We start from the raw sequence: 16929 nt of genomic DNA, 5'->3' as shown, positions 1-16929 counted from the left end.
GATGTGGAGGGAGGTCAGATCAAAGACCAGGGAGAGAGCATGTACGTACGTGAGCGCCCATCGAACCATGGGAGTCCAGATGCTGAGATGACTTTGTGGGACATGACAAAAGGGGGGCTATCTTCGGGGTTTCAGACAGAAGCAGGGACGTAATCAGAACCAGATGCAAATGCACACTTTGGTGCAAGATGAAGCAGCAGCCCCACCAGGCACTGTGGTGCAGGTCTGTAATCCCAGCATGTGGGAAAGTTGAAACAGAAAGACCGTGCGTTTGGGGTCAACTCGGACTACACAATGAAGGCCCATCTCTACAAAAGAAAGGAGGGAACAGGAGGAAGAGGAAGAGGAGACAGCAAGGAGGTTCCAGGCCAAAATCATGAAGAATGTCTGCAGTCGGGGCTGGAGAGATGATGGCTCAGTGGTTAAGAGCACTGGCTGTTCTTCCAGAGGACCTGAGTTCAATTCCTAGCAACGACATGGTGGCTCACAACCATTCATAATGAGATCTGGTGGCCTCTTCTGGTCTGCAAGCATGCATGTGGGCAGAACACTGTATACATAATAAATAAATAAATCTTTAAAACAAAACAAACAAACAAAAAAAGAATGTCTACAGTCACAGCAGAGCACCAGCCCAGAGGTCCTGGTGAGCCCAGGCCTGTGTGCACAGATCACCCTCAGCCTAGAGGCAGCCGCAACGTGGGAAATAGAAATGGAGAAACATGACAGGAGGAATCCTGCTACTCCAACGGCCAGTGAGACCCTCAGGACAGCAGCCAGGGCTGAGCTGGCAGCTTCTGGACACTCAGAGGCTTGGCCAACAGATCATACTGCTAAGGCAGAAATCAGTCAGGGCTCTCCAGAGACACAGAACCAATAGAGGGTTCAGACACGGAGCGATTTATTTTAAGAAATTGGCTCACATGATTGTTAGGTCCGCCAAGTCCAAAATCCACAGGGCAGCCCTGGAGGCTGAGGATGGGCAGGAGTTCACGCAGGGATGCTGCTGGGTTTCTGTCCGTCTGTGCTGTGTTATGTTATGGGTGGTGTGTGTGCATATTCCCGTAGGCATGTGTGGATGCGGGTGAGAGTGCACAGAGGTATGTGTGTGCACGCAGGTGGGGGTCAGAGGTTGATATAAGGTGTCGTTCTCTAATTAAACACTGAGCTCGCTGATTTGGCTAGGCTGGCTGGCCAGTTAGGTGCAGGGAGCTGCCAAGGTGACAGACACTCACCGTCCATGCCCAGCTCTCACACAGGTGCTGGGTCTGAACTCAAGTGTCCGCGCGTGCGTGGTAAGCCCTCTACTCACCCAGCCATCCCCTGAGCCCTGCTCTTGTTTCTGTTCTTGAGACAGGGTTTTACTCTAACTCAGGCTGACCTAGAACTCCATATAAACTTGCCCAAATCCTCCTGCCTCAGCCTCCCAAAGGCTGGGATTACAGGCTAGAGCCATCATACCTTCCAGCACCGTCATCTTGAGGCAGAATTTCTTCTTCGGAAAAATCTCTAGTTCTGTGTATACGCACCAACTGATCAGATGAGGCCCGCCCAGGTTATGAAGGGTGACTTCTCTGAGTTAAAGTCAACTGACTACAGATACTGACCACAGCTCCCAAGTCCCTGTAAAGCAATGTCTAGACTGGTGTTAGGGTAACTGCATCTCTACTACAGATAGCCAAGCTGATTCAGAAAATGCGCCTTCCCAGGAAGGAGAGACCGGCCTGGGGAAAGTGCCTCCGTGGGAAGAAGAGCTGAAGGCCTGTAGACCAGGTGGTCCAGGAAGGGCCAGGAAGCGGGCGAGTGGGGAGGCAAGCGAGACACGAGGCTGTCAGACAGACGGAAGCTGCAGGGGACAGAATTTCTGACCCAGACCATTTCTGGGGGTTGGTTTGGGTTTAGGTTTTATTTGTTTCTGTTCTAAGTAAAAGTGACTTTCAGAGATGGGCAGAGTAGAACACTTTTGTGATCCTGGCACTCATGAGCTTGAGGCGAGTGGATCACTTCAAAGTTGGGGCCATTGGGACTACTGAGTAAGTTCAACACCAGTCTGTACTACAAAGCAAAACTCCATCTCAAAAAAATAAAAAAAAAGATAGAAAGAAAGAAAGAAAGAAAGAAAGAAAGAAAGAAAGAAAGAAAGAAAGAAAGAAAGAAAGAAAGAAAGAAAGAAAGATGCCTTGGAAAGCATATAATTCTAGTCATGTATTTTCAGACTGCAGACATCTTCTGCAGGAGACACTCAAAACACACGAGGCTGTTTTCCTTATCCCTTCTGCATTCGATGCTGTTCCCATAGCAGAAGCTTGGGAACATGGCCATTCTTTTGGAACGGCATCACTCAGCAGAGACTTTTTCCATGTCACTGAGAAAGGCAGAGGCTTCCTGCATATGCTGATCTGCACACCACATACAGTCCAACCCACAGCAGACAAAGTCAGCATGAACAAGGGGCTGAAAGGTCCCCAGCCTGGGCTAAGGCTAAGGAAGAAACAGAGTGTCTTCAGTGTTGAAGACCCCAATAAAATCGCCCACAGGACATAGGACTCTTTGAGTGACAGCCAAGTAGGCTTGATCTTTCTTGAATCACCCCAAATACTTCCACACCTCCTTGCAAATGAACCCAAAGGATTCAGATTCGTTTATCCACAAAAGGATATTAAAGATATTTTTTGTTTGTTTTGTTTTGTTTTTTGAGATAAGGTTTTCTCCGTGTAACAGCTCTGGCTATCCGGGAACTCGCTTTGTAGACCAAGCTAACTTCAAACTCACAGAGATCTGCCTGCTCTGCTTCCTGAGTGCTGGGATTAAAGGTGTGCGCCACCACTGCCTGACTAAAGATGATTATTTTTATTAAAAACAAAGTCACCAGTTTCTCTAGTGTGTCTTATGTAACTGAGTATCTTAGAGAATCTATTTACTTTTCCTGCACATCAGGGGAGCTGGAAGCCCTAACTCTCCTTCCCTACTCTATCCAGGGCTCTCCACCTCCCAAAGACCCGCCCCCCTGAAGAAGACGCCTCTGTTCTGTGTACCCCAGCTGCATGATGGCTTTCAGGTGATGAAGAGCACTGTGTAGGGCTGGAAGATGGCTCAGTGGGGATACAGCTTTGGCTATGTAAGCATTAGGACCTGGGTTTGGATCCCCAGCACTCACGTAAACATCAGGAATGATGTGTGCACATCTGTAAGCTGGTGCTGGAAGGATGAAGGGCACACAGAGGCAGGTGGATCTGGGCTCCCTGGCTAGCCAGTCTAGCTGAAATGAAGGGCTCTGAGTTCAGTGAGAGACCCTGGCTCAAAAGCTAACGTGGAGAGCGATCCAGTGATCAGAGGCGGCAGTCCAACATCAACGTCTAGTCTCCACACACACCTACACAGTAAGCATACACTCACAGACGCACATGGACATGCACACAGGTAAACACAAGTTTGTGTGTATGCTGAATGCCCAGGCCAGCTGGTTCCTTCTGGGGGGCCCTCCCCACCATCACAGCCAACCAATCCACAAGGTCTGGTCCAGCCAGCCCACCATGGAACTGGCAGAGGGCACACAGATGACAGAATGTGCTAGAGTGAAAACATGCCCCCCGCCCCCCCGGCCTGCTCATGGCATTTGTACTCCAGAGAAAAGAAGGTCGCCACGGTTTCGCAAACGGGGTTCAATTATTAACTCGGTGAGTGAGCCTGACTTTCCTGCACCCGGAACTCACTTCCTAGAAACCCACCCATGTTCTCAAACCAAAGAAAAGAAGCTAGCGCCACTCCAAGTCGACGTGGAGGGGGAGCCAGGTCAGCGCCTGCTATTTTTAGCAGATGACTATTGTCCCCTGAATTGTCGAGTAGCGAGTAGCGGTGCTGAAGATTTGGCAGGAAGCAGCAGAGTGGGAGGGGAGGGTTCTCTAGAACTGTGGGCGCTGTGCCCACACTGAAGTGAAATTTCAGAAGTTGAAGGGACCTTCTGAAATCTGCCACAGCTGCTTTTTGACCCCAACATCAGACCCAGGATGGGCCGGCACCACTGCCCCCCAAAGCAGGAGTTTTTGCTCTGACTTATACTCAGGGAAGAGGAAAAGCTGTGGCTGTCACTGACAGGATGGCTGCAGTCCCTCGGCGATACTCCCTTGGGGGTCCGGATGCTTCTGGCGGCCTCTGGGCCCGCCTGCCTCTCCTCCGCTCACCACAGCAACACCTCAGTGCCCACTCGCTCCGAGCTGGGGTGCACCCAGACACGTGCCACGGCTGATTCCTCCGCTCCCCACAGTGGCCCCTTCTAAGAGGACGAGAGTCCTTGAAGAAGTGTAGCTGTGCGTGTACTCCACACTCTGTGTCACCGAGGGTGGCCTCGAACTCCTGGTTCTCCTGTTCCTGCCTTCGAAGCGCTGGTTCTGCAGCACACACCACGTCAGCTTCAATTTCTTTCTTTCTTTCGAAAGAAAGTGTCCCACACTATAGCCTTCAGATTCACAGCAGGCAATCCTCCTGCCTCAGCCTCCTGAATGCTGGGATTACAGGTATAAGCCACCACAACCAGCTCCTTTTCCTTAATTACCCCTTTTTGCTTAAACATTTGCTTTGCTTCTGCCTTCTTCCATGGCCAGAGCACAGCTGGCAGCACTGAGAAGTGACTTTGGTACTCATTCACCCAAAGAAGCCGTGGCTGCCAACTGAACGTCTACCGCTTCCGATTTAAGGAACCCGTGCATCCATCCCCGGGGAAGCATGGGAAGGTGCTGCTAGTCTCACAGGCCTGTCCATTTCAGACCTACAGGAAACAAGATCAGGAGGTCAGGTGCACCGTGGGTGAAGGCGCTTGTTGCTGAGCCCGATGTCCTGTTCCGTCTCTGGACTTCACAGAAGTGGGAGAGAACTGACTCCTGCATGCCACTCTCTGACCCCCACACGGGCACCACAGTACACGTGTACACACACACACACACACACACACACACACACACACACACACACACACAAAGAAAACAAATACGTAAGTATAAAAAGTATTCTTCACGACCTGAGAGTTGGCTCAGGCATTAGAGGCTCTTGTTGCTCCTGCACAGGACTGGGCTTGATTCCCAGCACTCACATGATGACTTACAACCACCTGAAACTCCAGCCCCAAGGAATCCAAAGCCCTCTCCTGACCTTCAAGGGCACCAGGCATGCACACGGTGCACATACACATGTGCAGGCAAAGCACTCACACCCACAAAATAGTAAAATACATCAATCTTTAAAAATATATTTTAGCCAGGCAGTGGTGGCACCGAGGCCAGCCTGGGCTACAGAGTGAGATCCAGGAAAGGCACAAAGCTACACAGAGAAACCCTGTCTCGAAAAAAACAATATATATATATATATATATATATATATATATATATATATATATATTAAAAGAGCAGATAGCTGCCTTTGAGCACCACCCCACACGCAACCAGAAGGAAGATCTGGGAAGGGGGTAGGAGAAGGATACACTGGAAAAATGGAGACCAGCACTCAACCGTGGCTTCTTCACTCCTGCTCTGAGCCCGCATAGCACAGTATAGCATCGAGCAAAGACAACAGTCATGGCAGCTGGCGAGGACGCGAAGGGGGCTGGCACCTAGTGGCAGAGGGCACCTAGAGCAGCGGCATTGGGATCCAGCAGTCTGGGCTGGAGTGGCCCTCCCACCTCAGGAGACCGTTTCCTGAGTCAGCAGCCGAGGCAGGCCCTGTGCATAGGAAAGCTCCTGCTGCCCATGCTCTCTTTAAACACACATCCAGGGGTTTGGCCGGTCCCAGTCCTGAGCCAGGTTCCTTGCAACAGCATCACCAAAGGTAAATTCAAGTAGAAAGTGAAGGTGACATCGAGGGGGAAACCCCATCAGGGTCTCCAGATAGTTAGCAGGCCCACAGGAAACGGCACTCTCCAACGCTCATCCTTGATGTCCCTACCCTGCTTATGACACACAACTGCAATACCAGGAACCTGACGCTGCTGCAAACCACGGATGCATTCAAATTGTACCTGCACTGCAAGTACGTACGTACGTACGTGTGGGGGTGAGCGTGTGTGTGTTTAAGGGTGTATGCATGCATGTGTGACATGCAAACACACGTATGTGAAGGTGTGTCCATGCATATGTGTACTGGAGTGTGTGTGTGCATCCGTGGGAGGGTGTGCACACACATGTGTGTAAGGATGTATGCGTGCATTGTGTATGAGGGTGTGTGCGTGCCTGTGTATGAGGGTGCGTGCACAAACGTGTGTGTGTGAGGGCATGTGCACGCCTGTGTTTAATTCCTTGCACTTTAACCCACATATGTCGTCTCATAGCCACTGCAAGCAAGGCGCAGAACTGTTCCATCCCCAGGGCTCCTCCTCTTGTCTTTCCACAGCAGCTCTGCTTTCTCCAACCCTGAGTCACCCTCCGTCTCTACAGCTGCCCTATTCAAAGTGTTGCCGTCCTCGGTGACTCTTTCACTCAGTATAACTTCCTTGTCTTCCTCCCCCACCCCCAGAACAGGACACTGGACCCGGGGCCCCACGCACACTACATGAGCTACTACCACTGAGATACACCTCTCTTTTTACTTCTTATTTTGAGATGGGTCTCACTAAGTTGCCCGGGCTGGCCTTGAACTTTTGATCCTCCTGTCTCAGTTTTTTTTTTTTCAGTAACCGAGATTATAGGTTTGCACCATGAGGCCCAACTTCTCTATTTTAACCAACTTCACAGAAGGACAATTTCCTAGCATATATGAGGCCTGAGGTTCCAACCTCAACATCACTAACTAAATAAATGAACAAACAATAAATACATATTGTTGGGGGAATAAGGACTATAAATTTAACACCCTTAGCTGACACTTCCCACCAGCACAATGAGATGGATACTACCACCTCTTCATCCACACACCCGTCTATGCCTCTCTCAGCTGAGACATCCCAGGACAGGGGTCGCCTCCAGCTGAAGAGCTAGCTGAAGCTGGACAGAAATGCTGACCCCCTGTTCATCGAGTGCCTGCTTTGGGCACAAGCGTATTTGGCTCTGACATCAATATGCCTTTGGAAGCCTGTGTTGATTTTGCTCTTACTTGGGGATTGCTCTCAAATCCCACCGCTCTAATCCAATTTCCCATGAAGGCAGGCGTTACATGGAGTCCATGTCCACCGTATCTTCTTCTCTCTGACTGTATGGAAATAAGTCAGTTCCACTTTCAACGGTTCTTTAAATTCAAAAACACCATTTACAAACCTTCTGTTCCGTGACAGTGGGCAGTGGTGGTACACACCTCTAATCCCAGCACTTCGGAGCCAAAAGCAAGCAGATCTCTGAGTAGGAGGCCAGCATGGTCTACAACGTGAGCTCCAGGACCAGCTAGAGTTACACAGAGAGACCCTGACTCAAAAACAAACAAACCAAAAACTGTTTCAAATTCTTACACACATATATACATAATGACAGCCATGATTCTTAATATCATTTTTTAAAGATTTTATTATGTGTGTGTGTGTGTGTGTGTGTGTGTGTGTGTGTGTGTGTGTGTGTGTGTATAAGTGCCCATGGTGGCCGGAAGAGGGCACTGAATCCTCTGGAGCCAAAGATAAAGGCATTTGTGATCTGCCTGATGTGGGTTGTGGGAACCAAACTTGGGTCTTCTGGAAGGGCAGAAAGAACTCTTAACCTCTAAGCCATCTCTCTAGCTGCAAATTCTTAATATCTTACCTCATCTAAAATGCAGCCTCCTGAGAGCTACAAAAAGGCTCTGTGGTCATATTCACACTCTGACTTTCCCCATTACTTGGGTCACTGTGGCTCCCACCCACCACCCTTCTCCTTGCTCAGTTCCTTCTCTTAGTATTGCTAGGTGTCCAGGTGGGTATCGGCAGGCTTGACAGGTATCGTGTATGGACCACTCCTTCATTATCAATAACTTGGAAAACCAAGATCTGGAGCAGTAAGACTCAAATGACCAGTCAAAGGAATGGGACCTGGGTTCTATCTCTGGTCCTGGGAGGAGACATTCTGGACTTCCTAGAAGGAAGGTAACCAATTGATCAGTAGCTAGCCCTGGTTCCTGGAATTCTGGCTCCTTCAAGATTGCTATCTAACAGGAGACTTTACATACCATTGCTCCTTCCTGTAAGAGCCAATCCAAACATGCCTGTCAATCACCTCACAGGAAAATGACCACTGGGAAGGCTGTTCCAGAGACTTTTGAAATAGTGTAAAACCTGCCTGAAATGTAAGTTTGGAAAACGGCCTCTCTAGCCACTCTTCCTGCTCACCCAGTAAGAGTGCCCTACACAGTAGTGTCTTTGGCCATTGCCCATGCTCATCCATTGAAGAGTATTCTGCTCTGCAATGGTCTCTTCGGCCACTGGGCAACCTTAGCCCCTGGGAATGATGCAATTTATTCAGTAATAAATTCCACTTATTCTCTACACCATACTCTGTGTACCTCATTGGAATTCTTTCCATGGAGATCAGGAAGTTAAGGGAAGGCCAGAGCAATATCACAATGGCATTAATTATATGTGTGCATATGTGTGAGAATGTATACACACATGTACACATACACACACACACACACACACACACACACACACACACACACACACACACCAGACTGGTTACATGAATTACTTCCCACTTTCTTGAATGAAACATATTGCCTTCACTCAATTCAACAACTTCTATTTTCTTCTTACTCTTTTTTAATAAAAAAAAATATAACAACATATTGTTTTGCATAAGGGATTGTTTTGACTTATGTATGCCCTATGGCTGTGATTTAGAATTGCTACACCAATAAGCTGAAACAGTGGTCCACAAGAAATTACAAGGGAGGGCTAAAGGCAATCCTAAGCAAAAAGACTAAGGCCTTAGCATCCCGATCTCTAATACCACAGAGCTACAGTAATAAAAAAGAACATGGTACTAGCATAAAAACAGACATGTAAATAGACTAAGAGGACCCAGATTTACATCTGCACAGCTACCGCCACCTAATTCTTTACAAAGACCAAAGATACACATACTGAAGACAACAGCTTCAACAAATGGTGTTGGGAAAACCGGATGTCCACATGTAGAAGCAAGAAACTAGACTCTTAACTCTCCCTGTATGAAACTCAACTCCAGGTGAATCAAAAACCTCCATGAAGAACCTGAAACTGCTGCAGAAGGCAGCAGAGAGTGCACGGTAACACACAAGCCCAGGTAAGGATTTCTAAATAGGAACCCAATTAATTACTCAGGAAATGAGGCCAACAATTGAAAACAGGACCACATGAAACTCAAAGGCTTCTGTACAGCAAAAGAAATAGTCAACCAAGTCAAGCAGCAACCTACAAAATGAGAGAAAACCTTTGCCAGCCACACATCCAACAGAGCATTGATACCTGGCATTTCATGTGCTGGTACATGTGTGACCCAGAGCTTGTATGTTGGACAACCCAGATAACTGGGCTTGGCAGCAAGTGCCTCTCTCCTCTGAGCCTTCTTGCCTGCCCCATGGGCCCCACTGTCACCAGCTATAAAACGAAAAGGGTCTATATAGTAACTCATTATAAAATGGACATTGAGTGTTGCTCAGAGGTCCATGTGTTGAAGGCCTGTATCACTATGAGGATGTGATAAACCTTTAGGAGGTGGGGCCAACTGGGAGGAAGTTCGGTCATTAGGGACAAGATTTTTAATGAATAATAGTATCTCAACCTCTTTTTCTCTCTTTGCTCCTGACGGCCATGAAGTCTCCTCTGTCATATGTTCCCACCACACTGTACTGTGCAGCCACAGACCCAACACAACAGGCCCAAGTGACTGTGAACCAAAACCTTTGAAACCGTTCACTGGTGCACACACCACACAGCATGTGTGTGGAGAGGATCAGAGGACAACAATGTTCTCCAGTCAGTTCTCTCCTCCCACTCTTATGACAGTTCCTGGGGTTAAACTTAGGTAGTTAGCCTTGTGTAGCAAGCGCCTTTACCGGCTGAGCCATCTGGTCAACCCCCTCACCTGTTCTGAAATAACCACCCTCTCATCACAGCCTCCCGGGAGCTGAACTCTGAATCAAAGGCTGTTTCAGTGACCTAGAAGTCCCAAGCATCCCGTAGACACGGAGGCTGAGTGTGTGTGCATCATTCAAACAACTCAGAAAAAACAACAGAGAGCAAACCACACCAGCACAACCTATCAAAGAGGGTTGCCCTCAAACCAGGACCCCTTGACTCCCAAGCACTTCCCCATGAGCTCCCACAGACACAGCTACACAAATTATCACTCCTCAACAGCTAAACATACAAAGGCCTGGAATTTGACGGAGACACCCAGGGGAGAGCCTGTCTCTGTCCTAGACTTCGCCTCATCGTCCCTCAGGTATACTTGACAGAAAGAAATCTCTCCCCACTCCACCCCTACTTCATAGCCCCCCCACTGAGAGGAAAGCCTGCTTTTTCCACTTGAACTTGACCCGTGACTGACTTCAGCAGAAGTGGACTTAAACCTGGGCCACAATGGCCCTCCTGGAACCTTGCATGTGCCATAGAAAGCCAGCAGGACCAGCCTGCTGGGGGATGAACAGTCACGAGATGAGTCATCAGCCCAGGCCATCCTGGTCTCACCATCTGCAGCTCACCACCAGCTGAGTGCAGACAAATGGAAAATCTAGCCTCCATAGGCTGCACTTGGCCACCCTCCGCAGAGAGGCGACTACTGAACCCCCGGGGATGCCTAGGTGTGAGTTAACACGGTATGGCTCAGGTAAACGTCCAGTAAGACCCTTGGCTTAAAAGCTTGGTTCCCAAAGTAGGACTCCTAAGAAATGGTCAAACTATTAGAAAATGGGGCCCAGCACCAGGTTCTCAGATCCCAAGAGGTATGTATGTGTCCTCAAAGGAGACTTTAAGACTGAGGGGTCTGCGGCTGCGTCAAGCTGAGCAACTGCCTGTCCCACGCAGCCACGGCCATCCAGCACCCAGAGGCAAAAACTGATAGTCCTGTTCGGGCCTGGGCGGGAAGCTGCTGCGTAAGTATGAACCCACACAAATACATTCTTATAAATCAATTATCTCAATTATTCTTGTTGTAGGTGCACAGGACTGACTAACACACATAACACCACATAGCCCCAGATAACTGATATCCTCCTACCTAAAACATAAGCTCCTCTCTACCAGTGCTAGGCCTGGGCACACCCCCAAGGTCAGCAGAAGAGGAAAAGCCGGCCCCCTATCACAGGCCCAGTCTTCCCAAGCTCACTTGAGCTGACTCACTTAATTTTTTTTTTTCATTTATTTCACATACCAACCACAGACCCCCCCCCCTCTTCTCTTCCCATTCCCTCCCCCTCCACCTCCTGTCTACTCCTCCCCCATCCTCTCCTCCTCTGCTCAGAAAGAGGGCAGGCCTCCCTTGGGAGTCAACAAAGCATGACATATCAAGTTGAGGCAGGACCAAGCTCCTCTCCCGGCATCAAAGATGGGCGAGGCATCCCAGCATGGGGAAGAGGTTCCAAAAGGCGAGCCGATTCTCTTTGAATACAATTCCTGGAGTTCCCAGGGCAATGCTATTCAATGCACCCTTCTTTCCCTCCCCACACTAGAGGAGGAAACCAGAAACACAGTGGACCAGGGAGGTGGCTCAGTGGATGAAGCATTTGCCACACAAGCATGAGGACCTAAGTTCGAACCCCTAGGACTCACATAAAGCCAAACTCCATTCTGCAGGCCTATAATCCCAGTCCTGTAATCCCAACATTCCTAGGACAAGATGGAAGGCAGACACAGGAAAATCTCTGGAAGTCCGTGGGTCACCCTGACACATGCCGAAGCAGATTAACAAGAAACCCTGACTCAAACAAGGTGGGAGGTGAGGGATACCCCTGAGGTTCTCCTTTGACACCCACATAAGCACCATAGTGAGAATGCCCACATTCACACACACACACACACACACACACACACACACACACACACACAAGCATACCCACACAGAGGTCATGAAAGACCCCCGCTCCATTATGAGGACATGGGGCTTTGGGCCAATGAAATGCGCCCCCCCCCTATAACTTGGCCTTAGAAACGCCATTCTGCAGGAATCAGAAAAACAGGAGTTCACAGCCATAGCCAGCTACCCGGCCTTGACAGAGATAGCTATGGCCAGCCTTGAGAGAGATAACTGTGGTCAGCAGCCTTGGGAGTAAGACAGTTGATATTTTATGGCGGGCCCCTGGCCTTGAGGAATAAGCAGCTGGCCTGGACAAGGCCAAATCAGCCACACACATATGACCCCAAGTTCACCCTGGCCTTCTTTGAAACAACCAATAGGGACCCTGTAACTATGCTTCTCGCTTCTGTAACCGCGCCTCTGCCCCTGGGATCCCATAAAAAGTCCCCCTTGCCCTAGGAAAGGGCGCAAGTCCTCCAAGAGACTTCGCCCCAGGTACCTGGTCTAAATAAACCCTCTTGCTTTTGCATCTGATCTGTGGTTTCGGTGTGTTCCTTGGGTTTGGGGTCTCTCCCGGAGAAAGATCTCAGCCGGGGGTCTTTCATTTGGTGGCCCGTACGGGGATTGAGACCCCTCCCTGGGACCACCGACCCACCATCAGGAGGTAAGCCGGCCGGCCTTGATTTATGTCATCCCTGTCCAGTCTGAGGGTTGTCTGTTTGTCTGAGTGTTAAATGTTGTTTGTTTGTCTCCGCGCCTGCGTCTGATAATCTGTCTGTGTCAGTGGATCTGAAAGGGGGACCGACGGGTCTGGACTTCGCCACTGAACCCTGGGAGACGTCCTAGGGGAATCTGGGAACCTGGAAGACGTTCCACGGTTCATCTGAAGTGCCCTCTGTGGCACGGTCTGAAGACCCCTCTGGGGGCACGGTTTTTCTGGTTTTGCTTTCGGTTTGGAACCGAAGCCGCGCAGCGAGTGTTAGTCTTATTTATATTGGTCTGTCGTTTTTTTTTTTGTTTTCTGTTTAACCGTTCTCCTCTTAAAAACAGCCATAGGACAGACTGTCATCACCCCCTTGAGCCTCATGCTTAAACACTGGTCAGACGTAAAGAAAGACACGAGCCAACAACAAAGGAGTCGTAATCAAAAAAAAAAAAAAAAATAGATCACTCTTTGCGAGGCCAATTGGGTTAAAATGGATGTAGGATGGCCTCGTCAGGAAACCTTTAACCTCAGTCTTATTTCACAGGTGGAGGGAAAAGTTTTTGCTTCCAGTCCCCATGGCCACCCGGACCAGGTCCCATACATTGCCATGTGGAGACTCCTGACAACAGAACCTCCCCCATAGGTTAAGCCGTTTCTCTTCCCCTCAGCCCCCCGGCGGCAGCAGCGCTCGCCGAATCCCGGGGCCGAGGAAGCCAGATCGGCGGATCCCTCCCACTCCCTGTTCCTCCCTAACCCCACACCAGCGAGTCTTTTCCTCTCCCCGCGGGCCGCTGCTCCGGCGCAGGCGGGCGCGCGGGCAGGCTTGCAAGCGGGTGCGGGAGAAGAGAACGCGCAGGCGGGGCCGCCGGGAAGCTAGGGCGCCGGGACGCCCCCTGCCCAGTCCCCGCAGGCCGTCAGCGGTGATGGCGGCGGCGGAGGGCGCCGGGGTTTCCCCGCGCCTCCTCCCGTCCGCGCGGCCGCGGCGCGGTCGCGGGGGTCCGGGACGGCGCTGGGGGGGGCTCCCCTCACTCCCCGCTCTCCCCGGCTGTCCATGTCTCCCGTGCGGGCGGAGGAGTCTGCCCCGCCGGGCCGTGGTTTTCCGCGTGGCGCCTAACAGCGGACTTGGAGCTGGTGCAGACCAGGGGAATCTGATCGCGGAGGCCCGGGGCGGCGCGGACATGGGCACCAAGCAGAGTGGCCCCGCCGCCAACGGCCGCACCCGCGCCTACTCGGGCTCGGACCTGCCCTCCGGCGGCGCGCGCGCGCGCGCGCGGTGGCCCCCGGCGCGGCTGGCCGGGACCCGGGCGGCGGAGGCCCGCGGCGACACAGGCGGGGCCAGGGGCGGGGCCGGCGACCAGCCGGACCCGGGCGGCGGGGAGCCAGCGGCGGCGCAGGCGGCCTCGGTCCCGGCAACGCCCCACAGCCGCTCGCTTGGAGGGGCGGTGGATAGCGCGATGGGCGGCCGAGCGGCACAGTCGGCAGCGGCGGCGCAGGCGGACACGGGATGTGGCAGGGACACGCAGGCGGGGCCGGGGATGGGGTCGGCGAGGGACCGCCCCCTGGCCGGCGACCCACAGCGATGTGCCACGACCGGCTCCGGCCCAATATGGGGAAGGTGACTAGGGGGCGGCGTCACCCATGGACGCCGAGTCACCCCGCCCCGAGTGTTACAACCCCCCCGACAGCGCCGGAGGGACCGGCGGCTCCTGCAGCGGCCCCCAAACAGCGAAAGATAAAGTTCCTGCTTCCTCCCCAATTGCCGGTCGCCTACGAGGAAGGCGGGACAAAGCAGCGAAGGTAGGGAACACCTACATCTCTGGCCAGTTGCTCTTAGCGGGTCTCCAGGGGCTCTAACCCCCTACCGATTGGGCTCAGGTTACCAGAAAGAGACGCCGGCAGCGCGTTTTTAAAAAAAGGACTTAGAGAGACACAGAGGAAAAAAAAAAAAAAAAAAAAAGGTTCAGCTGACATCTGGACAGGACCCAAAGGGAGCCCCCTACAAGTCCTAGCCCTTTAAACTGTTCGTGGACGAGAACTCAGGCTTTGCAAAAGAAATGTTGATACAGAGACTGGGGCCATGAAAGCCCGGTAGCTGCAGGATGGCCCGCCCCCCTGTCTACATGTGGTAGCCATTGCTGTTTTGCTCAAGGATGCAGGGAAACTGACTTTGGGACAGCCATTAACTGTGTTATCCTCCCATGCGGTGAAAGCTCTGGTCCAGCAGCCCCCAGACCGAGTGATGTTCAGACCAGTTGTCTCCCTCAACCCCGCAACCCTGCTGCCTGGCTCACGGATGGGAGCAGCTTCCTCCAAGAAGGAGAACGGAGGGCCGGAGCAGCCGTCACCACCGAATCGGAGATAGTTTGGACCTCACCACTGCTACCTGGAACATCGGCCCAAAAGGCAGAGCTGATCGCGCTGACCCAGGCCCTCCAGATGGCGGAAGCCCGGAGGACCAGGAACTAACAAAAGAAAATGGGGGCGGAATGGAGCCCCGAGCGACAAGCTTACATCATAGATGGACAGAGGCCTTGCCTACCAAGAAAAAAAGACCGCTAACGTGGTAACCAAAAAACTCCTAGATGACATCTTTCCCAGGTATGGAATACCCCAGATATTGGGGTCAGACAATGGGCCCGCCTTCGTCTCCCAGGTAAGTCAGGAGGTGGCCAGGCTACGGGGGATCGATTGGAAACTTCATTGTGCATACAGCCCCCAGAGCTCAGGACAGGTAGAACGTACAAATAAAACCATTAAGGAGACTTTAACCAAATTAACGCTTGCAACTGGCACTAGAGATTGGGTGCTCCTACTCCCCCTAGCCCTTTACCGAGCCCGGAACACTCCTGGGCCTCATGGCCTAACCCCGTTCGAGATCATGTATGGGGCTCCCCCACCAATTGTAAATTTCCTTTACTCTGATATCTCCTCTTTTGCCACTAGCCCTCCAACTGATGCAAAAGACGGTATAAAAACCCCTGCCTGCCGAAAACAACTGAACCGCCCGGTGGTGCCTCACCCATTCAAGATTGGGGACTCTGTCTGGGTCCGACGCCCTCAATCTAGGAACCTAGAGCCGAGGTTGACGGGACAGCGGCTTGGGTCCACACGTCGCATGTAAAGGCTGCCAAGAAACCCGACGAAGCTGAGGGCACCGAGACATCTAGTTCAACGCTCTCCAAACCCACTAAAGATAAGACTCACCCGGGGGTCCCCTTGATCCCCCTAATAGTCCTCCTGACATAAGGAGGGACATCACCAGAGAGCCTGTTTCCCTGACGCTGGCCCTGTTACTGAAAAAAATTACCATAAACAAAATAGCTGCTGGGGTAGATACAGGGACTGCAGCCCTTATAGAGACCGGCCAATTCAGACAGCTCCAAGTAGCCATGCTCAACAAAAATGATTTAAAAGATAGTTCCAAAGGTCACCGTGGTTTATGACCCTTGTCTCCACCATTATGGGCCCCTAATCATCCTCCTGCTCATTTTATTGTTTGGGTCATACATCCTCAACAGATTGGTACAATTCATCAAGGATAAGGTTTCTGTTGCCCAGGCTTTGATCCTAACCAAGCAATATCAGAGGCTCAGACAGTCAGAGATAGAGCTAACCCCTTATTCTCCATCCTAAAATGAAAGATTTCATTTGGTACAAAAGAAAATGGGGGAATGAAAGACCCCCGCTCCATTATGAGGACATGGGGCTTTGGGCCAATGAAATGCGCCCCCCCCCTATAACTTGGCCTTAGAAACGCCATTCTGCAGGAATCAGAAAAACAGGAGTTCACAGCCATAGCCAGCTACCCGGCCTTGACAGAGATAGCTATGGCCAGCCTTGAGAGAGATAACTGTGGTCAGCAGCCTTGGGAGTAAGACAGTTGATATTTTATGGCGGGCCCCTGGCCTTGAGGAATAAGCAGCTGGCCTGGACAAGGCCAAATCAGCCACACACATATGACCCCAAGTTCACCCTGGCCTTCTTTGAAACAACCAATAGGGACCCTGTAACTATGCTTCTCGCTTCTGTAACCGCGCCTCTGCCCCTGGGATCCCATAAAAAGTCCCCCTTGCCCTAGGAAAGGGCGCAAGTCCTCCAAGAGACTTCGCCCCAGGTACCTGGTCTAAATAAACCCTCTTGCTTTTGCATCTGATCTGTGGTTTCGGTGTGTTCCTTGGGTTTGGGGTCTCTCCCGGAGAAAGATCTCAGCCGGGGGTCTTTCAGTCACACACCCACTTTGCCCCCCCTCGCTGCCTAGAGAGAGAGAAAGAGAGAGAGAGAGAGAGA

General features: G+C 51.4%; 2 protein-coding genes across 7 annotated transcripts in view; one reads left to right on the top strand and one right to left on the bottom strand.

The window, feature by feature from the left end:
• Ankrd33b (ankyrin repeat domain 33B) overlaps positions 1 to 16929 on the bottom strand; it is an 88760-nt gene that overhangs the window by 66900 nt on the left and 4931 nt on the right. The gene's annotated exons all lie outside the window — the stretch shown is intronic.
• On the top strand, positions 11995 to 16795 carry LOC143268627 (uncharacterized). Of its 3 annotated transcripts, none has more exons than XM_076551687.1 (2): positions 11995 to 14439; positions 14853 to 16795. In XM_076551687.1, exon 1 carries the CDS (start codon positions 13566 to 13568, stop codon positions 14259 to 14261), a length of 696 nt encoding a protein of 231 aa, XP_076407802.1. In that variant the 5' UTR covers positions 11995 to 13565; the 3' UTR covers positions 14262 to 14439; positions 14853 to 16795. The 3 variants fall into 3 exon arrangements, with proteins under 3 accessions (XP_076407802.1, XP_076407804.1, XP_076407803.1); XM_076551689.1 differs by having other exon boundaries at positions 11995 to 15240; positions 15586 to 16795; XM_076551688.1 differs by having other exon boundaries at positions 11995 to 15295; positions 15586 to 16795.

The sequence above is a fragment of the Peromyscus maniculatus genome, chromosome 15, assembly GCF_049852395.1.
Source record: "Peromyscus maniculatus bairdii isolate BWxNUB_F1_BW_parent chromosome 15, HU_Pman_BW_mat_3.1, whole genome shotgun sequence".
In the NCBI taxonomy this organism is placed as follows: domain Eukaryota; kingdom Metazoa; phylum Chordata; class Mammalia; order Rodentia; family Cricetidae; genus Peromyscus; species Peromyscus maniculatus.
This window is presented reverse-complemented; position numbering and strand designations above follow the sequence as displayed.